General features: G+C 37.3%; 1 protein-coding gene across 1 annotated transcript; it reads left to right on the forward strand.

The window, feature by feature from the left end:
• The first annotated feature begins 4,108 nt into the window (after positions 1-4,108).
• Positions 4,109-16,495, forward strand: LOC107711889 (uncharacterized protein C9orf172 homolog). Its single transcript, XM_016516969.1, has 2 exons — positions 4,109-4,308; positions 11,912-16,495. Exons 1-2 carry the CDS (start codon positions 4,300-4,302, stop codon positions 15,161-15,163), a joined length of 3,261 nt encoding a protein of 1,086 aa, XP_016372455.1. The 5' UTR covers positions 4,109-4,299; the 3' UTR covers positions 15,164-16,495.
• The last annotated feature ends 8,073 nt before the right edge of the window (positions 16,496-24,568 follow it).

Raw genomic sequence — 24,568 nt, forward strand, 5'->3', positions numbered from 1 at the left:
GGGAAGTTTATATGGACAGACCCTCGACCCCTCGTTTTTGACAGAGGGAGCGAGTTTACTTCATATTTATGCTTCGGGCCAATCCATATACCACAATGCAACACGATTGTGACGTCACCACAGGTCGCGTTTAATTTACCCCCATCTCAAACAACAAATGATATGCAAATTATATTTTTACATATTTAAAACAGCTCAAGCTTACCTGTATACATATAGAACACTGCATCAAACTAATTTGTTAGATGAAAAACTGTAAATTATAAATAAACTCCATAGCGGATTCCAAGTGATCAAGGGCTTTGGGCATTCCAGTTTAGCCCATTGCAAGGATTCCACCAGTACAATGACATACATCCAAGTGAACGAGACGGAGGGAAGTGGGAGGGAAGGGCATAAAAAAACAAGTGGAATGCAACCCTGATCGTCACTTTCTTAGGTCCTGAATGAATCAGTGTGTTAAAACGAATCAGTTGAGTGAATCGCTCCATGACTCGCTCATAAAGACTGTCAATTACCGCCACCTACTGGCGCATGTTACAATGCACATACTGAACGCACAAACACTGACAAGCGGACAAGTGGACAAGCTTATGGTTAGTGTAGCTCTTGACAAAAAAATCAGCTAATAATCATCTACAGAAGTATGACAATCTTATTTTGCAAAGCCGAAGTAAGCTATTTTCTTTAAATGTGGAAGACTTCTGATTCATTCGTCGCTATAGATAAATAACTAAGAATAACAAAGTGCAGTAAACAGTAAATCTATCAACGGTACAAACTAGTGTGTTAATGATTACAAGAAATTAAAACAACATGACAACAAATACCAGTTTGCAATATAAAGCACCATAACAGGCTGTTTTTATACAGCTAAAATAACTATAAGCAAATGACAACGGAAGCCTCGCACATTCAAGTTACAAATGGCCGTTGTGCTCTCTAAACTGGATTCTGCTTAGCATTGTGTTTAAGAACACCATCTTTCCGGCTATAAGATATGATGAACATGGCAGCCCTTAGCTCAGCAGTCTTGTCTCTGCCAATGAATTTCTCCTGTGCTTTCCAAAAGGTACCTCTTCCACAGACACTGCCATGTGATCTTACTGCCGACACTGTAATGAGTTTGCTATCAGCAGGACAGAACCATAAATTCAGCTCGGACAGAAAGAGAAGGCACAGAGAAAGAGAGAGAGAGGCTCAGGTGTAGTCGTGGCCTCGATTAGCCTCAGAACAGCTGAGGGCTCATAAGAGCTAAGAGAGTTATAATTCAGATGACTGTAGCACTGATATTATGAGTTATATACCTCACTCAGTGAGCCCTACAGACTAGAGAAGAAATGAACATGCAAAACTGAAAAACACAAGGACAAGCTTTTCTATGAGCTGCAGGACACAGAAAACAAGCACTGATTCTAGGTCATATATCTGTGTAATATCTATCTAAGCGCCTCAAACAAAGCTCGGAATATCTTTCAAAGATTTGATGCCACTAATCCTGCAAATTCTGGAAATCTAGGGATTAGCACATTGTATCACTTGTTAACATGGCTTTGTTTCCTGGCAGGACTGATAAACAGAACCTGTGTGATCTTATTCCTAGACAAATCAATAATTACAGGCTGCAGGTTTTTTTGTCGGCTCATAGTTTTTAATTGCACCATTTTTCAAAAACAGTCTCCTTGTAAAAGTATGAATTACTGTAACGATGGGAGGTGTGACAACGGAGATGTGGATCCAAATGCAGCTTTTATTAAAATCGTAGTCAGACAGGCAAGGTCAAACACCAGCAAACAATCATAATCCAGGGTGAGACAAAAGAGTAATCAACAAAACAGGCGAAGGTCAGGGCAGGCAGCAAACAATCAGAAACAAGGAAACAGTCCAGGGTTAAAAACACTAAGGCAAGGCAAGAAAACAAGAAACTAGGAAACACGGAAAGACACGGGAACTAGGGAACGCTACAGGCTAACAATACTGAGCCACGAATGAGTGAAAAACCAGGCTTTAAATAGGGTGAGACTGATGGAGGTAGTAACAAGACACAGGTGAATGCAATCAGTGATCAAGTGTCCAGGCAAAGGATTATAGGAAATGGAGTCCGGGGTGAATGGCAAAGTTACAGGATGGAGTGCCCTCTAGTGGAGATTGTGGGCACTCCACCTGGCAATCGTAACAACACTGTGGCAGATACAAACCAATTTGTGTTTCCGCACACATCCGAACACAAAACCCATGACACTAAATAATGCAATTAACACTAACTTAATAACATAAAAAACAACATAAAATATTTCAATGCAAATAATTGATGACAAATTAAAGAAATAAATAAAAATAAAAAAGTGAATGTTCACATGATTGGAAATGGCCTGTCTCCATAAATTATATAAAAACTAAATTAAAAATAAATGTATTACCTTGTTAAATCTATATAAATTCCTTAATATATTTTAAAATCATGTATAATTGTTTTACCTCTGAATAATATGTTCTACAATATTTACAGTAAAATTACATACATTATATTTATATAACAATATAATATTGTTTTTATATTGTATAAGGTAACTTAAAATTAACCAACTGCCTGGCTTTTATGTTACATTTGATATATAATAATAACAAAATGACAGTGTACTTAATATAATTTCATGTTACTACACAGTGCTCTCTCTCTCTCTCTCTGTTCCTCTTCTTATGTATAAAATGTAAAATGTAAAAAAAAAAAATAGAATAATGATGAGGCTGTCTTTTCATAGTATGGCAACGAAATAGAAGAAAGAAGCCTTGAGACAAAGAACAGAAGCTAAGTCACACCTCAGCACACAAATGCAATAGAGACCAGGAGGAAAACGGGTAATAAGACACAAAACAATAAAATGTCAGCTGTCAGCAGTGTTTTGCATTGTAATGGCAATGACAGTCTGGGAAAACAGTGCTTATCAAATAAATGTTTTACTGCATTAGGAAGGGATGCAATTGCTCCAGTAGAATAGTTCACTGAATTACAATTCTGTCAGTTATTTTAAAGCTGTAGGATGTACACAAGCTAAGATATAAAGCAATTAAAGTTTCACTCTGTGGGAGTCGAACAGCTAGATTTACAGCTAAAATAATCCTAATTGACCAACACGCCTGGTCTTGTATGGCTTGCTCCCATGGCTCACACAGCAAATGTTTATTTTACTCAGGATTCTAGTAAGCTGGTGTCCTCATTCAGTGTGCCAGGGTGCAGTATATGTTCACAGAACATGCATTGTTTTGTTAAACAGTCCACAAAATCAGCCATCGATTCAACTAATGTGGACATCAATGCCATGTATGTCTCACTTGATCCCTTAAGCTGTACTTTGCTATTGTGCACTTCTGTTTTAAGCTAATTGAATAAACAGGCAGGTCGACAGTGCAAGTAAAGTTCTATTCTTAGAAAGGAAGGAAATGAGGTTAGTTTGCCCAATAAAAGAATTATTATGGGATGGGTCATTCAAGTTTTCTGTTCAGTCTTGTTCCATAAAAATTGTATTTAATAGCATTTTTAGCACATTGGTCTTTTATTTTATATCACAAATGAAGCTAATAACATCAATGACAAATTCTCATTAAACGTAAATTTCCCATCAATAGCATCTGAAAACACACTACAGATCTCAATAAAACCCAATACATTATACCATGAATTTTTTTTTTTTTTTTTTTACATAAACATTAAACATTATAACACAAATGACACATATGAGAAAGTAAATGAAAAGTGAATAAATAACTTCAGTTTAGTGGGAAAATCAGGTGCACATTTTTATTAATTTTATATTATTAACTCAACCTGATGGAAATAAATAAATAAATAGACAGACTTGGAATTAATAAACAAATATCTTAAAACTCTTCTTCTTAAAATGAATACTGGAGCCTACCAGCAAGACATGACACCTTCATAATTAAAATCACTTCTCAAAGCTGTGCCATCGCATATGCCTATCCAGCATGAGATTCGTGCTCATCACAAAAACACGCACGAGCGCGCAGGCAGGGTTCAAGCGCGCACCCAACGTCGCACGCATGCGCAGTCACTGCGCATCTCACACTAGAAACGCAACGCGTGAGGGATGCGGTCACACCCCCTCGTCTTGTCTCAGTACGCCCCCGAGACCCGTGGGCGAACAACAATACTTAAGGAGTTTGATGCAGCCCACCTTAAAGCATCTAACATGATATGGAGACCACATAATCTCTAAATGAACAGTCAGTGATACATGAGTCCACAGATTATCAGCATCATGAGGATCTTAACTATGGATGAAGACGGTAAGATAAATGCGCACACTCCTAAAAGCTTGAAATACACTGGAAAAACAAAACTTTTATCTCAGTAAGTATTAGTAAGAATTAAATTGTCTTCGGTCGCAGTAGCTTTGAGTCTTACTGATGTATTTTGCGCCGAAAGACATTAGGTAATTTTACGAGAGATGCTCGATAGTGCGGGGCTCGTGCCGCAGCAATAAACGAGAACAAAGTGTGCTTTTGTGTTACATTTTTGTGCGATGGATGGGCAGAGGTTTCATTTTCGCAGTAAAACCACGACATGATAATCAGTGTTTGTCAGATTCATTAACGACCTTATCAGAGATCGAGGAGGATGTTGATGATACTACTACACGTTACGCATTGTGGCGACCTTGTAAATCAGGTTGCTTTGTACGTCAGTAGGTTGGGCATAGCTGACTTTGTGGTTTTGCTAGGTATCCAGGCGACAGAGCATGCGGTATGTGTGCGTGTCCGGAGAAGGTTCAGGGAGGAGTAAGTTTACTACGTATATATAGATAAATGTAGCTATACTTTAATAGTAGGACTTACTTTTCGGAAGTTGACAAGTCCTATGCTTTGGCATGTTATATTTAATCTAAAACTATTGCTAATGTTATAATTATTAGACCAAATGCCGTTTTTATAGTGCCTTATTAATTGAGAGACTATATGGAATATTTTTTGTGCTACTAAAATGAATTTGTAAGCCATAACACCATTTAAAGTGAGCAGTGAAGGCAGAAAGGTCAAAACAAGGAAAAAACACTTTCCCTTATAGGCCTACATCATTCATGTGCAGTTTAACCTAAATAGGATTATGAGCATATTATGCATCAACTACCCAGTAGCACAGATGTTTCAGTGGATTATCAAACAAATCAGCACATTAAAATAATACTCTACTTAGAGTCAAAGACATGGTTATAAAGAGAGATAAATGCTTAACTTGTTTCTATCTATGTTTATTTTAAAAGACCATAAATCAGGGGTGCCCAGACTCGGTCCTGGAGGGCCGGTGTCCTGCAGAGTTTAGCTCCAACCCTAATCAAACACCTGAAGCAGCTAATCAAGCTCTTATTAGGCATACTAGAAACTTCTAGGCAGGTGTGTTGAGGCAAGCTGGAGCTAAACTCTGCAGGACACCGGCCCTCCAGGACCGAGTCTGGGCACCCCTGATTTATGGTCTTTTAAAATAAACATAGATAGAAACAAGTTAAGCATTTATCTCTCTTTATAACCATGTCTTTGACTCTAAGTAGCTCCAGGACAGAGTTTGGGCACCCCTGCCATAAATACTGAAGCCCACATAAGAGTCACTTTATACATTGCAGCAGGGTTGCACCTGTTCTGAATAAATGCAGTGGCTTGGAGAAGAGAAAGGGAAAAACGAGAGAAAATGCTTGTACAATATTACACCTTGTACAATATTATACCTCTTGGTCCACTTTTCTGCAATACAAACATCCAAACTAGAGACTAGAGTTAAAATATGTTTTTCCATTATGTTTTAGATAGCATAATTGCTGACAACAGACATGCATGAGTGCTATAATATTGAAATGTTAAGGACAATCACCCCCTCAAGGGCTGAGTGGATTGTGTTGTTGTTCTTATTGATTTAACTTAATAAGAAGTGTAATTGTTAGCAATGTCTTTCCAGAGTGTGTCTCTGTGTGTGTGTGTTTAAACCATTATCTTTAGGACATTAACCATGTAAAACGGTCTCCTATGACCTATAACAGTGGTTATAAAATGATGGAGTGCCCCCAGGTGGTACACATCATGACTCTGGAAATTTACAATACTAAAAATATTAAAAACATACACTTAAATGGTCTGTTTTCAGTGTTTTAGCTATAATTTAATCTCATATGCCCCTGAATTAGCCAGTGGCAAAAATGATTGTAATGGCAGCAATCTAGTTTTGTTGTGCAATTTAAGAGGAAAATAAATGTGCTAAATGAATGTTTGCAGTTGAAAAGAGAACTGGAGTTTCCACTTTGTTTGTCTTATGACCTTATAAACTAGACACTTTAAGACAGATATGATTTATAGGTAGGCATAATTGCTTGGACTTTCAGTTCCTATAAAAATCCTTTGAGCTTTCTTGTTGGAAAAGAAAATAAATTTCACCTCCAAATCTCCAAACTACAGAATTATCCAGCTGGGCTGCTTTCACTGAGATACTCAGATGCATCTTTCTCGTTATCCATTGTGTCCAAATATAGCCTCTTTGCCTCATATCCAGCCAGAAAAAAAAAACACTCTGCAAGCTTGTTTGAGGAATGGGTTGTGTATTTAAGGAGATAGCCATCATGTGAGATTAACAACTGCTGCGAACACTTTCTGCTGTCTTGGGAGTCAGAATGTAGCTTAAAGGAATTTTTGTATCACTCACAATGTAACTGACCCAACGTATCCAGTGAACCCACGACTACAAATGATTCACTTCAGATCTGATTCTGCATTATTTTACAGTTCCACGAAAAAGTATGTGGTTAAATACATGTCCGGTGGTGCTTCTCATTGTGACTAAAGCCGGGTGCACACTATACGATTTATAATAGTAATTTATGATTGTTGCTTGAGACTATAGGCCATGTCACACTGTGTGATCTCAGTTGTCATTAATGTCAGACTGTACAACAGTTAAGACTCGTTAAAAATACACAAGAAGAGTTGTCCAGAGTTTTACATCACAAATCATGAAATGTTCGGTGACGGTGAGCCACATTCACACGCAGAATCAAAATTGTGGCTAGCAAACAATACCAGTCTCTAGCGTTCATTTTGACGGTTTGTCTTGAAAAGAAAGATAGAAAAAAATTGAAGACGATGTGTTTGGAGCAAGTAGTGGTTTATTGTTGTTGCACTATTTGCATCATTACGTTCTGTTCTCCTTATGATTCTTGATTTGATGGCCATAAGAGAAGTCACACTGCAGGACTGTGACTCAAAACTTCTGACACAGTCAGAATTTCATCAAAGGTAAAATTCGATCGCAATGGTCATTAATCGATTGCCGGTGAACATGTCAAACTAGTAGCCATCAAAGACTACATATTTTGGCCTAGGATCAAAGGAATTTTTAGGATTTGCAAAATTTGTCTCAGATGGCCAAATGTGGCCAAAATCGTCCAGTGAACACCTGGCTTTAGTTGAAGATCAGATCATATTTTATGACCAGCTTATTCAGAACTCCCGGTAAACTCACATGCCTTCCCTTGCAAATGTATGTGCATACTTTACTTCCTATAAGTGGTTGTTTTCAATATTGAATGCTGGTAAAGAAGTGAGAGGAAGCTAGTCTTGGCAGACTGTGATGGAAGTGTCAGACAGGTGGTGATTGACTGTGCGAGAACAGTCAGGTCTCAGTCACAGATACTGGCTCTGCAGCTAGCTGTGAAAACGCCTGCTGATAAGCCACCTTGCATAAAGGAAGAAGGGAATTATTAACATCCACCTTGCCCAAGATGGATGTGTTTTGCTTTGTAATGTTTTAATCTAAAAGAAAAATGACAATGACCTTAAAACTCTCTCTCATGCTCTATTTTCTGTCCTCATTATATTTCTATTTGTGGAATTTTCCTTTTAAATAATTGTGTCCTTCTAAATTATTGCTAAATGCTGGTTAGATGGGCAAAAAGCATTTGCTGACCGAAGGAAAATATCTTTTTATTCTCAGTGATTCAGTGTAATCTAATACTGTACTGAGAGGTTGGTCAAATGGGGGTGATACAGTAATATTTTATTTAATTATATGTGATATGTGGACCAACACCAAGCTTATCAGCACTAGCTTTTATATGTTACTTCTCCAGTGTTAAGAGCGAAGGAGACGGTGAGAGATGGTGGGCAGATATTAGCTCACCAAGAGGACACTTATACCCTTAGTCAGCTAAACAGAACCATGAAAATGGCAGCCCAAAGGAACCTGATTCGTAAGCATTTGCCATGAGTGACAGTGTTTTATAAATAGCTTTTAAAATGTGCGATTCAGCTCTCTTTAACAATTGGTAAATGGAGGGGTCCAGACGGCATTCAAGATTTTGAGACACAAAGAAGTTGTGGGTTATCAGCCAAACACATGAGCCGGTTCACCTCTGGCTGCAGAAACACTGGAGAAAATGCTTCTAAAAGTAGATGAAGTGCTTAGTGCACTTTAAAGTGCAATTTTTGTTTGTGCCCCGAAAATTGTTCCCAGCAGACATGTAATACAATAGTCATGGAAGTCATCTAGTCCCAGCTGCATCAATCACAGAGCCTCAGCAGATCTGATCCGAGCTCCGTTGGAGTTTTATTACCCTTTATGTCCAAGTGGTATTGTGTACCTGAGATCTTCTCAGATGAGGAGTTACCACTGTCTACAGATATTGTGAGTCAGTCCATTCCTTAGGATGCACAAAAATACTCATGTCAGTTTATGTTGATATTTATTTTAAGATACAATCCAGAGATCATTTGATATGAAATAAAAGCATTTTCATGAAAGATTCAACATCAGAAATTAGGCCTACTATATATAGTTATACTGTGTCTCTTATAGGGCTGCACAATAATCGTTAAACTGATAATCACAATTATTTTGAACAAAAATTATAACAATGATTATTGACGTTCTAGAAATGTCTTTTTACATTCAGAATTATTGCACTTTCACATAACCACAGATCAAGAGAACATAAACTCACATGGTTTATTTTACCTTATCTAGTTTCCTGGTGTATCATACTTATCATAAAAATTAGTACTCTTGACATTATGAAAACTGGTACAACAAAAGCTTCTCTCAAAAGCTAAACCAGTGAAATTCCTAATATTAAATTAAGCAATTCCAAATTATGTTGTTTTTCTATAAAACAACAAAATGTATTCAGCAAAATTCATGTTTACATTTATTAGTTCATCCTTGAGGTTTGCATGCAGATTTAATTTGCCAGGTTGGGAAGATTAAGTAAAACTCTGGGCCGAAAATATATCTATTTAACAGAAAAGCTCTGATTGGTGATTTAGACTCTTAAAATTTGGCAACCACAAGTTTGAAGGCTTGAGGAGTCTTGTTACCAATGCAAGATAACGCAAATGTCAAATGAAATGAAAATGAAACCTTTTTAGGATAAATAACCAGTGGGCAACTATCACAGACAATTATATTTTAATTAATTGAGAGAAGCAGTAATCATGAACACAATTGAAATACGATTTATTGTGCAACCCTAGTGTCACACTTACTCAAGGAGCACGGAACGAGGAGACACGGCGATAGCTTCAAATAGCAGTCTTTAATGACTCAAAAGGCAAGGAATGTCTGGAGACACACAAGGATGACATTCAAGAACCAACAAACACTAACTGAATGGACTGGGGCTTTTAAACAGGATAATCAGGGAGGAACGAGACACACCTGGAATCAAATAAACTAATTAATGAAGCACAGCTGGACACAAATGATAACCAATGAGGACAGGAGGACACAGGAAGAACCAAATAAGGGCAAACAGGAACATACATGTGACACCTAGGCACTTGCACATGTTTTTACTGTGCTTTTATTTTGCCCTGCAATGTATGAAGAACTTGGTTTAGTATTGTTAATGCAAACATACATTCACAATGCAATAATATGTTGAAAAGCTAAGAATCTAGTTCTATTCTAAATTAATCCAGTAAAAAGAGTGAAGGTGTGAGTGTGTGTGTGTGTGTATGTGTGTGTGTGTGTGTATGTGTGTGTGTGTATGTGTGTGTGTGTTTAAACTGCTCGTCAGTCCTCTCTCAGCAGGATGAACAGATGGTTTTCAGAGTTGGCTGAAAGGAGGTAGTCAGTAAGTGGGGCTCCGTAGCTCCTACTGTTATTTCAAAAATCCCTGAAAAGCCCAACATCGTAAATAACCTCAAAATTAGCTCCTAACCCTTCGCAAATGTTGCACAGCTGTTCTACTGTATCTCAGGATAAATATGCAACCAAATACAATAACATTTATATTATGTAAACAAAATCTAATTTGTATAGCCATAATACAAAGCTTTGAACCTAATACAGTGCACAGATAGACATGTGCCGACATTTTGCTGTCAGCTGGATAAATAACAAGTGATGTAGTTTGACCACTGGTAAACATTCAGTGAAAAAATAACCAGTGTAATTGAATAGTGTCACACACAGAAGCAGGGTTTAGACAAACTTTATCAAAATGATTCTTTGTTCTGAAATGCAAATATTTAATAGGACAAAGGAAGCTAGACTCAAGAGAGCAAAGTACTGAGGAACAGTGAAAATCAGAGCAAGCATAAATATAGAACGTGCACAAATGCATCACTTGCATGGTTCTTATGTGTTTCTAAGCAATCTTAGGCACAGCTGAATCTGAATTCTGGGATCAGAACAAATCTTCTGCATTCTAAATGAGTAATGTGCAATGAATCTACTGTCTATGGTAAAACTACCATCTGACATTTACTAGTTTATATGCTCCCCTTTTTAACCTTTTTTTTTATTTCCACTCTATTCATTTTATTTCCCCATAGACCAGAGTGGCACTATTATTAATGGGCAGAAGAAAGGCTGTTGCAGCAGGATGCGGTAAAACTGTATTTTTTGAAGAAAAACAATGCATTGATAGAAATAATTGATTACATTTGAAAGACAATTTAAAAAAAAGGAAATGTTTGTATTATATTTCATATTCACATTTTAAAAATAGATTATTATGTGCAAAACAGAAAAATCCCAAATATATAATATGGCATTATATCTGGAACTCTTTCTTTATGCTTGAGCTTTCACAGAGCTCAAGCATACAACAGAAAGATAGAAAAATTAGTCATGTTTTACAAAGGACTGTCCTGTCCTTCACTGAGTTTTATTATACACTAATTTATTCTTCTGAGATGCTGCAAGGCCTCCATCTTCATAATTAATTCAGATTTTTCCATTCAGTGTTGTTTTATTTGTTTAGCATTCTGCAATTTCTCTGCACAGACTGATGTTTATGCATGACATGGCATTTAATAGAAGGATAACATTTACATTAATTCTGATTGTGAAGACATTTATAATGTCTTAGTCTTATGTTTTTCACTGAACCTCTGCAGTTATCATATTAAGCAAAATGACTATTATTGCAGCTAAATAAATATACATTTTTAGGCATATATATAGTACATGCAGGTCTAAGTTTCTGCTGTATTTACCAGACATATACATGATGAATTTGTAAAACATTTAGATAATATATATATACAGATATCCTTCAAACTTTGCCATGTTCTTCATCTACTTTCTCCAACATGTCTTAGTGGCTTGGCATTAGTCTTTTTCCCTTTGGCAGATATAAAAATGATGCCTATAATTTACTATGTGTGCATTTGTACATATACTAGTGGTCCAATTAAAGCGAGATTATTTGTGAAGCATCTGGAAAATCCAATGATAAGTTGTAAAATTATGCTTCATCTTCTCTTTAATATATTATGGTCTTTTCTAAGCATAAGTGGGTTATTTTCAGACTTTAAATGGGTTCCTTTATCCATTATATTTAACTATTTAAATAATTGTATTCAGAAAATGTATAACTAATAATGCTTTTTTAAAAATTCTCTCTAGGAGACACCAACTGAGGGGGAAAATAACGGGGGTCTATTTAAGATGACACGGACGGATCCCCCTGACATATTAACATCAACTTTGTATCAAGACATAAAAATTGGCCCTAACTGTGGGCTCTCAAAGTATTCTGGATCTTCAAAGCAATGTGATTCCCAAATGGTTGGCCCACTGGATCAAAACTTTGAAACCATTAACAAAAGACATTGCCGTAGCTTTGACTTCATTGAGTCATTGGATGACCCAAAGGACTTTTCCTCGTCCATGGAGTATCCTTACAGGTCTGATCAGCAAACAGTAAGTAAGGATGCAGTCTGGAATGGCATTGGACAGCAGGGACACTTACGTTTTTCCTCACCAGATCTGTTCAACTCAAGACTCTCCCATCAACAAATCAGCACAGACAAAACCAACGAGGCAGCAAGGACTAGTGTTCATGGCAAGCCTCGCTCAAAAAGTGCTCCAAGGGTTCGAGCCACCCTGACTCCTGTACCCATCACAGTCTCTCCACCTGCAACCATGAGGCGTCAATCTCCAGTGGACCCCCAGAAGAGATCTGAAAGTTTGCCAAATCGAGATGCCTCACATTCAACCAGGGCTTTAGTTAATGAGGTTCATCCAATCAAGTTACAACCCCGCACACCCCTCTATGTTTCTGATTGTTTTGAGGAGAGCAGACAGGAGAAACAAGCAAACACTCCCCACGTCAGGTGCCGTGTTGATATTAAGCCAGATGCCTCAGTTCTCCAGCACACTGCACGGAAGATGCCTACTCACAGAAGTAATGTTCCCTGGCAGCTTTCTTCGACATCAGGGATCAGGAACGTCTCATTTCCAAGTCAGATATTCACCTCTAGAACGCCTACTCCCAGTGAGTGTTACAACATGGACTATAGGCAAGCTTATCAATATCCCAACAGCTCCCAACAGTCTGGTAGTTACATTCAAACTGGAGAGAACCCTTTTGGAAGGACTTCTCCTAGAGACCCAAGGGAGTACAGAACCTTGTCTAATCCCAACATCCCAACCAAGTTCTTCTACATGGATGATCCCTGCAGGTATCCAGTTCCCCCACCTAGTAGGACATATTGTCAGGATGACCAGAACAGTATTAACAGCAGCAACAGCCAAAATCCATCCATCAGCAGTCAGTATGTACTTGACCCAAGGACTCGCTGGGTTCATACTTTGCCTGTGCGTTCATACTATGCAGATTCCCATCGTGAACCCGTGGATCCATTCTACGGTAGACCGTATTCAGTGAGTGAGCCAGGGCCATACTTCATATCCACCCCTCAGAATGAAACATACTTTCAGGAGGATCCAAGAGCATATGCCTTTCCCTCTGAGCCCTCAAAGATGTTTTGTACACGGCCTTGCCATTACCCAGCAGACATTCCTATGAGAGCATATCATACGGAGGGACGGCGGCGGCCACGTATGTCCCAGGTCTTTTCTGATGACTGGAACCGGTCAAGCATTGCTACATATTCCAGTCAGTACGCATCCTCACAGGCCACTCCTCAGCGAGTGCCATCAATAAGCCCGTGGTATCCCAATGACTTTACTGAGCCAAGTCGTTTAGGAGCAGATGTCCGGAACTACTCAAAATCCTGGGACAACATTATTATCCCTCATATGGACAGAGAACATGGCGTTTCACGAGGCAGGAGTTACGAGAACCTTCTCCATCATGGAAGGCCAGGAGTTCCTTCGGATAACAGTCAACAACCGGTTATTGTGAACCTTTCTAGTTCGCCAAGACGATATGCTGCCTTGTCCGTCTCTGAAAACTGTCTAGAAAAGTGTGCTGGTGACAGACAAAACAGTGCGAGGGGGCAATGGTTTGTAACCCCAGAGATTACAATTACTGACAATGACATTCGTGCAGAAAATAGCAACAAGAGAGGTGGGGGAACTAGCAGCTGGAATACCCAAAATGCAGCACGATGTCAAACAGCAAACTTGCACAACTTACAAAGACCAGCAAACCCACCAGAATCCACAGAGAGAAAGAACAATAATTACTCCCTGCAGCAAAGCCTCGAACAGCTTGATGAGCTGCTAGCCGACCTAGTCATTGATTACAAGCCTCAAAATAGCAGGAGACCAAGTAAGGATCTGATAGACCAACTCAAACAATTGATTCAGGATGATGAGACCAAAGAAGGGAAGCGGGACATAGATCAAGAGGATTCAGGACTTTTGAACACACAAACAGACTCTTCAAAGACCAGCCCAGACACATTTAAAGACCCAGACAGTGGTTGTGAGGGTTTTCAGAGGAGTGTTGAGGATGTCTCTTTGAACCATATTGCAGATGAGGATGACACTATGGTGTGCTCCAACAGGAAATGCTTACGCAAAGACACTACATTCAATGCTTGCTTGTACTTCAAGTCCTGCCACAGTTGTTATACCTACTACTGCTCCAGAAACTGTAGGCGAGAAGACTGGGACACGCATAAAGAGAGCTGTCTTTATGGCCGCATTAGTAGTGTTTGCAGGCACATACTAAAACATTGTCGAGAGAACTCTGACGTTCATAAAGCTTTTTCACGCATTGCTACGGTAGGGTATCTGTCCCGTGGAAAAGGAGTACTGTTCTTGGGTTTTCCAAACCCTGGGTGTGCAGATAACTTTATTCAAGTTGGTCTTGACAGCCTCACTATCTCTCCAACATATCTGTCCCTTCGAGAGTTAGACAGTTTTAAAGACAACCTTGGGCAATACTGCAAAGAGTTGCAGAATGCAGGCAAGGAATATGACCCCACTGAATGTTTCCTCCTGAATGTATCCATTGCTGTTGGAGACCTAGTGCCTAAACTTCCTTCTCCCAAATTACAAATGCCAACAGTTCGCAAGTATGCTAAGGTCTCATTGGCCTCCTCAAGCCCAGATAAAAAAATCTTTAAGAAAGAATGTGAAATGGAGACTCTGATTCTCACCCCACCCCCTGGGACATCTGACATTGACAAGGAGGGCCAAGAGGGCAGGAAAGCAAGAGAAATTTGTTTCATTAACATTCAAAGGGAGCTTCGTACCCGGGGCGTATTCCTTCGCCATGAGTTTCCACAAATATACAACCAGCTTTGTGAGTTTGTTGAGAGCAACAAAAGGTTTACCCCCACCACCATCTATCCCATTGACAAGAGAACCGGAAAGCAGTTCATGTGTATGATCATGGCAGCATCTGAACCAAGGATGCTTGACTGGGTTGGTGCACCACACCTTCTAGATGACATAATATAATCCTATGCATCCAAAATTATCAAGCTTTTGCTATATAAGATAAAACTTAAATGACTAATGTTTTTAGATATGTATTTTAATAGTGAGACTATATTTATTGTTTTTCTGTCTGGCACTAAAAACTAGAATTAATACAAGTTGCTTATGGAATAAAAAGCTATGTACAGTACTTATTAGAAGATACAAGCACATATGCTTTGTCTTAAAATCTGTTTCCACAGAATCAAGCTTTTTTTTAGCGTTTAGGACTAAATCTTTCTGCAGTATGGATTTAAACACGGTAAAATGTGTTAAATGGAGCTGAGAGCAATGTACTCTTATAGGCAAACCTTAAAATAAGCAAAGTATGTAATAAACACAAGGAGTGGAAGATGTGTAAAACTTTGTGAATGACAGATGTTCCAATTCTGTGGAAGTTGTTGAACTTTTTGTGAATTATGTGTGGGCCTGCTTATAACTATATTTCTTGTGCTAGTGTGTTGCAGTGAGGATATAACTAGGAACCTTTGGAGAACCTCTGGCAATACAATACAATATTGTCTAAAAGTCATTGTCTTTAGCCCCTTCAGAGGATAAAAATGCACTTGCATGGAGAATGCATGCTGGCAAGAAAAATGCTAATTCACTTTAAATTTTTGCAATGGTTTGTCAGTTCTTTAAAATAAATTATAGTCACAGATAATGATCAGTATGGCAGACAAAAGCAAATGTCAGGTACATGGTACATACAAAGTCAAATAAACTGCTTGGAAGATTTCACTGTATTGTACATGGCAACTGATTTCTGTATTGTATTAATGGAGTACTATATTCACATTGTTAAATCGGCTGAAAATGTAACTTCTAACTTTACATGACAGGAAAACCTTTGTGTTTGAGTTATGCACATTTTCATTATATACAAATAAAATTACTTACTAATTTATTCATCTGACATGAAGGTTATTATCTGTATTATTATTTTCTGTATCAATTGAAACACTTGTTGAAATGTGTTAAAAATTATAAACATGTATATAAATGATGCTACTCTTATTTTAATCATTTATAATGACTGACAAAACTTAGATGCCTATATTTGAAAAGTAATATTTCAATAGAAAAATATAAAATTTAAAAAAGATTTAAGCAACGTGTATGCAAGATTGTGTTAGATATAGCACTTTATTAAATTGCTGAGGGAAAACATATTTATGAACAGACCATTTAGATAATGTAATCAACAGCATGCACACAACAAACCTTAAAAGATAGTGTTACTGTTTATTTCTGTTGCCATTTTTATGCCATTTATTTATTTACACTGTTCATTACCTGTTGTGTTCTGTTGACAAGTGTTGTTTTATTTCTGTACTATGGTCAATAAATGAAACACCCAAAAGTCCTTAATGGCTCATATATTTGACTGATAATATTACATAATAATAATAGCAATATAAATGTCAGTCCTTTTTTAAAAGATTGGTCATTGTGTTATTGCATTTTGTAGCTTTGGTAATTTGAGTGCAAGCACAAAAAGGCAAATACATTTTTTTATATAGAGAGACTGAGTAGTGTTATTTTTTTCTTTAATGAACTTTTTTTTTTAATGGCTGACTGACTGACTGACTTTACCAAGTATAAAGAGTATGTCAAGGAAGGTAATAAGCATGCTAAATTGCATATTCCCCCCCCCTTTGTTGACTGTCATTGATATAATAAGGTCAGTATTTATGTCACGGAATACTTAACGGTGTGAAAATAATAGCTTTACAAATATTACTGCAGCGACCACTGCTGGTTAACAGAACTAAGCACATGAGATAAAGGCGTTCACGGTAATCAGACGTAATTTTCAGTTACTGACGCATGTATGCCGTTGTTGTGAGGTTTTAGTGTACGTACCAGTCACGTGATGGCTGCAAAACAACTTATGTGCCCATGTGAGTGCAAAAAATTGAAACGGCATATTATTAAATGGTGACTGAATGATGACTGGATGCGTTTCTATACGTACTTTAACGTTTGCACATACACTGCACATTTTTATATTATTACTGAACACTATAAATATTTGAAGATATTTATTGTTTGCCAGAAATTTATATTTAAGTTGGCAAAAGCAGTTCATTAAATGCCCAGTAAGTGAATGTAGTGCTAAAATAACCTAACCACATACAGCCTCAGTGCTGAAGGATTATATTAATTATGACATACCGCACCTATAGCCTATTTACATTTACACTTTTTTAATTGTATTCCTATGAAGGGAAGCAGAAACGTTTCTCGCACCCCATTGGATATTCTAATGCAGAACCCTTTCTCATTGCCTTTTTAATTGCCTTGTAAATGCATATTATGCAGGGCATCAAATAGTCACCCCTTTCATGCATTTTGCAATAGTAGGACAGGTTTTTATGAGGGATTTTTTTTTCTTTTCCAATTCTCTCTATAGTTTTGGATTGTTCAGTTGTCTATTTGTCCCCTTTACATACTTGACGGTCTGGATGAATGTCTTAACTATTGACATGATCCAATAAAATCCTAGGCCTAATAGTAAGTGGCAATGCAAAAACATTTTGGTAATAAAATTGTTTTGTAAAACTAAAAAGGATAAATATTTTTAATTAGTAAAAACATGCACATCAGCATATTTTATCATGTAATAGAAGAATAAAAAATTCCTGGAGGCAGAAAGGTGGAGGCTCAGAACTGAGATGCTTGTTGCCGGGAAACAGGAAGCTGAGTGAACGTCCAGGCACTTCAGACTGTGGGCAGGGTTTTAAATGGGGACTGCTGGGAAAACATGTGGATGGCGAACTGATACGCTAAACTTCAGGAAGAACCCCACATAAACGGGAAGGCCTCATCTTCATCTGTACATTAACTGCCTTCCAGTTAAATTATTCGGCACAGCTAAAACTCCTAATGTCCTTGAAAACCTGCTCATATGCTCATATGAAAACCACTTTCATGCATAATTCAAATGCATACATATAAATCATGTCCTAGTTTTTTGCAGAGTTGCGCATGACAGGAGTTTCACTAGATGTAATAGAAGAATAAAAAATTCCTGGAGGCAGAAAGGTGGAGGCTCAGAAATGAGATGCTTGTTGCCGGGAAACAGGAAGCTGAGTGAACATCCAGGCACTTCAGACTGTGGGCAGGGTTTTAAATGGGGACTGCTGGGAAAACATGTGGATGGCGAACTGATACGCTAACCTTCAGGAAGAACCCCACATAAACGGGAAGGCCTCATCTTCATCTGTACATTAACTGCCTTCCAGTTAAATTATTCGGCACAGCTAAAACTCCTAATGTCCTTGAAAACCTGCTCATATGCTCATATGAAAACCACTTTCATGCATAATTCAAATGCATACATATAAATCATGTCCTAGTTTTTCGCAGAGTTGCACATGACAGGAGTTTCACTAGATGGCACCACATTCCCATGTTTCATGCAGTGAATAGTCAATGCATTCACCTTTCAATATAATACTGTAGTTTAAGTTTATGATAAGAGAGGCTGAGAGAGAGAACAACATCACATGTTGATGATAAGAGAGAAAATCACTTTCAAATATTTGCTTCGTTTGGTATCAACCCATATGCTGCTTCCCTCTAACCCCAGTAGAGGGTGGTAGACAGACACTCTCGGTATGAGTCAGAATGAGTCATACATGATTCATCAGCTGTAAGGGGGAGATGAGCTGCTGTTGTCTTTGTAAGCACCACATGCCCAAACACATCCCAGCCCACATGATCGCCAGGTGCTGTAAGCATGGCTAAAGCACAAGTCATCCCACAACTTTGGTGACAAAAGATTCATATCAGTGCTACAGCTCATTTATGATGTTCTGCTTCTTTTTTTTTTTTTTACACTGCTGTAATCATTTACTTCCAATGCAAGATTTTATCTCTTAGAAAAGTTTTGTTAGTCTTCAAGTTCTTTCAGTGAGGGAAAAATAGTATGCAAATTATGCAGATGCAGTGCAAAATCTTACACTGAAAAAAATCATAAATAATGTGTTTGTTTAAAAAAAAATTAAAGCAAGCAGAAACGTTTAAAAAAAAATGAAAGCAAGCAGAAACATTTCTCTTACCCCATTGGATATTCTTAAGCAGAACTATTTCTAGACTGTGTTGGAATAAAGGGCACACTTTGTGCATCTCAAATTGTCATTTCACAAGGCCAATATCATTTCCAGCTATTCACACGCTTCCTCTTAACATCTAAGTCGATTCTCTCTGTACTAGAGACAGCTTACATAAATTGTTGAAAATGCTGGGCAGTGCTGCTATAAAGCAGCTCCTCTGGGACAGCTTGTGGGAAGGCTGGGCTGATGTGGGCCAGTAATGCACAAATATACCAGTAGAATAGTTTAAATATGCTTCTAAATATATACACAAATGTATTTCCTTTAGCATATGAGAGTTAATACTTCGTACCAAAGGCCTTCAACAGGGGGTCTACGGGAGGTTTGAAACTCCTGTTTGTGACAAAATGAGAATATGCATTAAATAAAAATTAAATATTAAGTTCAGGTAAATGTTTTATGGCATTCATTTGAATATATATATAATTCCCTCACACTATACTTTTAGAGAAAAAGGTACAAAAGCTGTCACTGCGATGGTACACTTTCAAAAGATACTAATATGCACACTTTAGGTACAAATATATACCTTTAATGTACTAAAACTCATCCTTTTGTGGTAAAAAGGTGTACCTTTTAAAAGGGTACCATCCCAGTCACAGCTTTTATACCATTCTGAGAGTGTATACATAAACTTGCGCCTTTTTTTATTAGCAAAGTTTCAGTCAAACGACTTTGCTCAGGCTTGACGGAAATGTTGCTAAAATGCAAATGCAAAAATGCAAGTTTGAGTAGTGTGTGGGATTTATACTTTTTTTTTAAGTTTATACTGGACTTTTATCTGACAAATGATTTGTGTGTGCGAGGCAGTATGTAGTTTTTATAATTAAGTATATATAATGTACATCAATAATGATTATTTTAATGGCTTTGCAATGGAAGCATCATAAATTTGGCAAGCATGACATTAATATGGTACTTTACACATAAGAGGCTTTAAATCCAACACTAAATTGTACACAATATTTAATGGTGGGGCCCCTGGTCCATCTCTATATTCACCAAGGGCCTAAAAAAGCCCCCTGCTTTATATAGATTTAATTCTGCATGAGTAAATGAAAAGATGTCAACTTGATCCCTGCTTGGTCAACAGGTTATAGACATCTGAATCCCCTAAGATGGGTACTTTCCCCACCCTCTATCCTGTGTAGGAGCAAGGATGACTCAGAGTTAACAACCACGCTGTCCTTTGTTTACTGAATTCTGTTTAGGAGAGGACAGCAGTGTCTCTAAAGCTACCATATATGCATAGACTTTATCACTACAACCATAGCAATGAATGTAAACAAACTGTGATGCATACGACAACTGCTTTTGCTTATTTACAACATGCGAATAGTCTGCTCACTGGCTGTTGAGTCATCATGAAAGGGACAAAAAGAGTGCAGCGTGACTTTGCTCTCCAAAAACATGTTACTTGATGCATATGGTCATTTGAGGATGAGTTAATCTGAGGGACCTTTGTGCCAGTGTTGGGTTTTGTCACTATGGAGCCGGAAGAGTGCATTGTATTGTCTATAAGGAAATCCATGATCTGAGTCACTGGTAAACATCATCACATTAGCATCATTAATCCCTTATATTTACAACAGATAATGATGCAATGGTGCGTAAACCTAAAGTAAGTATAATGTCATTTTTACCAAAACAGTCCAGTTCTGTACATGTAAACAACCTGCATTCATCGATTTTGTTAAAAAGTGTCTGCTTTTTGTCTCTTGTTCCCATTTAGCTTGAAATATAAATTTGAACAGTGGTAAACATAGATTTTGCCAATAACCAAAAGACATTTTAAGCCTCATTTATGATTATATATGATATTTTTATGACTGACTGTTCCCGTATTCATGTCTGCTAAGCTCATCAGACCGGATCATGTGAATACACTTATTTGCATTCTGCAAATGAAAAAATATCAAGTGATAATGACTGCAATAATCTTGTTCTTGTATTAGGATACCAAAACATGGCCTACAGCCATTTACTGTTACAGGCAAATGGGATGATAATGTCTGTACTTCTCCATTCCCTAATAGATATTGATCGCTGCTTGGTTTCCCAGGCCGTAGTGGATTCATTTCTCAGCTCAGGGCCATTTCTGATCACAGTGAGAAACGAGAATTTAGCAGGTTTGCATTTTCCTGGAAAATGTGGTAGAGAAATCTGCTTGTTTACACACAGGAAACCAAAATGCTAAGGGGAACCCTGTGACAGAAAAGAGTCCTTCCTTCCTCAACATACACACACTCACCCCTATCATTAACATGCAGGTTTAGCGTCTCTGAGTCATTCTGTCATGTTCTTTAGAACCAAAGTGCTCTTTTCAAGGAAACCGAGTTTTTCTAAAACAGTATTATGTTATCTTATTATTTGATCATTACAAAAATGTCCCTTTTCTTCAAATATGTCTTCAGGCCTTTTTTTTAGACATCTACATCTACAAGGTCAGCTCAAATAACCCCTCTGGCTAAGGGCTAATATATGCGTTAGCTCTTTATGGCATGATGTGTTCAAGGGGCAGATTGACCAAATCCTTAGATCAACCCTAAACTTAACCTCAACCTACTTATTAACCCTCCACTGACTTTGACCACTGATCTGTCAGCTCTCAGGGCAGGTCAAGCCTGCCAACATGTGCCATGTCATGAAGGGCCTATTAGCTGCTCTGTGAAAAAGTCCATTGTGTTACTCACTAGCATATGTCACTAACTGGATGAAAGCACATCAGTTATATGTGCTACAAACAACTGATTTTTTCACAGATTCTCTGTGAAACAATTACTGTGTCTAGTGCCCCTAATGGACAGCACTAGTATTTTGTGGTTAGGTCACTCAAACCATATTTGTTGTTGTCAAAAATGCACGAAAATGATTAGAGTAAACACTAATCCATCCTAATGCGTCCTGTAATGAATGCCTACTATCTATCAATCAACCTTTGCATTAAAACATTGGATTTATGTCCAGATTTAACAGAAAGTAACCAGTAAATTAGAATAGATAGATAGAAAGATAGATACATAGATTAAAACATATTAAAATCCACTTAAAATTCATTTTATTTGTCAAATTAAAAATTAAAAAATTAAAATAACATTTCTTTTATAATTGTATAAATTAAAATGTACATTCGGGAGGAACACATTCGGCCTTTTTCTTTTAATTTTTTTGCACTTTTTCCAACAAGTAATTCCATACTAACATTGTATATATGTTAAGTATAACACATTTATTTATTTATTTAGTGCTTTATAGGCTACAGATAATACAGCAGTTTCACAGTAATGATCAAGAAAAGAACAATATTAATGTTATTACGTTTTTCAATTATGAAACAAATACCATTTCAGCCATAAAGCTCTAAAAAGACAATAGTGTCATTGTTGATTCAATGTTGATTCAGTTTAGTTCAATAACAAAGTTAGTTATGAAGCAAAATCACGTCAACTATAAAGCAGTAGACAATAGTGTCATTATTCAGATCAAGTGAGTTAAGTTTGGATTCAGTTTAGTTCAATAATAGTGTAATTCAGCTATAAGCAGCTATAAAGGCAAAGTGTTGTTATTCAGCTCAAGTCACTTCATTGTTGATTCAGTTAATTTGAGTAACAGTGTCAATGTTGCAGAGTTAATCAATTATGAACAAATTCGATTCAGCTATCAAGCAACTCTACAGAAGACAACTCTAATTATGCAGCTTAATTTAGTTCAAGTTTTGTTCTCATCCAATATAGTCAGTGCAGTCAAACTGATCATTTTACTGAATATGAAGTGTCTTTTATACCCCACATGTAGTAATACTGTATTTATTAAATTCCCCAAAGAAAGAAAGGGCCGAAGTGAATATACAAAGTGTTTCTGCAAATTGAATCACAAATCTTCTGATCTGACAAACTGAATCTCTATGCTCGCTATGTTATCATCAGTCCACCTATGATGCAGCACTCTGTCTTTACAATTGCTGCACTGAAATTACTTTGAGCAAGGTAATACGATCAGGCCTTGTGCTGCTCTTATACTGCTAACACATTTCACTCCGATGAGTCACCATAAAGTCCCGAAAGTATATCTCTCCCAGGTGCTGAAGTGCTGAACTGATCTGCTCTTGCTTTTGCAAATGTCAGGGGGTATTATGCACTATTAGTGATGCGCAATAATATCTGAAGGATGTCCAGCATTCTCAATACAGCAGCTTATACATTTGATACAACCCGATGCACTGTGATGCACTTTGCAACAATACATGTAAACATCCCTCAACTTCCACCAGTTCAGTGTTGTTTTATTAGATCCCATAGCACAAAGAAAGAGTGTCTGCATGCTGTAAGACTTGACTATCATACTGTACATGATCATGGCTGGTGGTTATTGCACATACTGTCATGGCTGATGACTCACTGATGTGTAAAGGTTTTGGTTAGACCGCACAAACTTGTGGACTAAGTATAGAAAAACAAATTTGTAGCTGGCATTTACTGACTCATGACCTTCACTGTAAGCATCAGTGGAAACATCCATGTTACATTAAATGTATATGTCAATTAAACACTAATTCAGCTAATCTACTAAAATAATGCATATAGCATACAATAAAATAGAATAAAAATCAAAGCAAATACAAAATCGTTTATCACAATGAAAAGTATATGAGCAGTTAGTTTGAGGGGATTTTCTATGTACGTGGAGTAAGATCAAAACACAAAGATGAGAAGATGAGTCAGTTGTGCTACTGTAATGCATAAGTAACATTACAACATTCACTTTTCTTGACTTCAAAAAGCAAGAGTACAACATGCTCATTTTCTTTTAATAGCCATCAGAAATAACAATACATTCTATTAGCCTCTGAATAAAACAAGTTAACGTTAACAGAATTGCCCTCTCAAAGAAATGTGATGACCTAACTCTTAATGTAAGAGATATATGCCCATTGTGAGAAGAGTAATCCCTATGAATAATACATGTCTGCAAGTGAATACTGCAGCGATGCCATGTCCTAGATCTCACTGCAATGTGCACCCAATGACCCAATATCTTAATGTATACATGATGCTTATGTTCACTGAGGACAAAAACTGGCTTTGGGTGAAGGAAGGAAACCAAACTATTAAAATTACCTTTTAATAGCTTGGTTTCCTTCCTTCACCCAGAGTTAAAATCACCTTATCATGTGATTTTAACTCTGAAACATGACTGCCTAAATGAGTTACTCTACCATTCAAAAGTTTGGGATTGGTACGATTTTTGGTTTATAAGATGTTTATAA

Source organism: Sinocyclocheilus rhinocerous, unplaced genomic scaffold (genome assembly GCF_001515625.1).
Source record: "Sinocyclocheilus rhinocerous isolate Xijiao unplaced genomic scaffold, SAMN03320098_v1.1 scaffold988, whole genome shotgun sequence".
Classification (NCBI taxonomy): Eukaryota; Metazoa; Chordata; class Actinopteri; order Cypriniformes; family Cyprinidae; genus Sinocyclocheilus; species Sinocyclocheilus rhinocerous.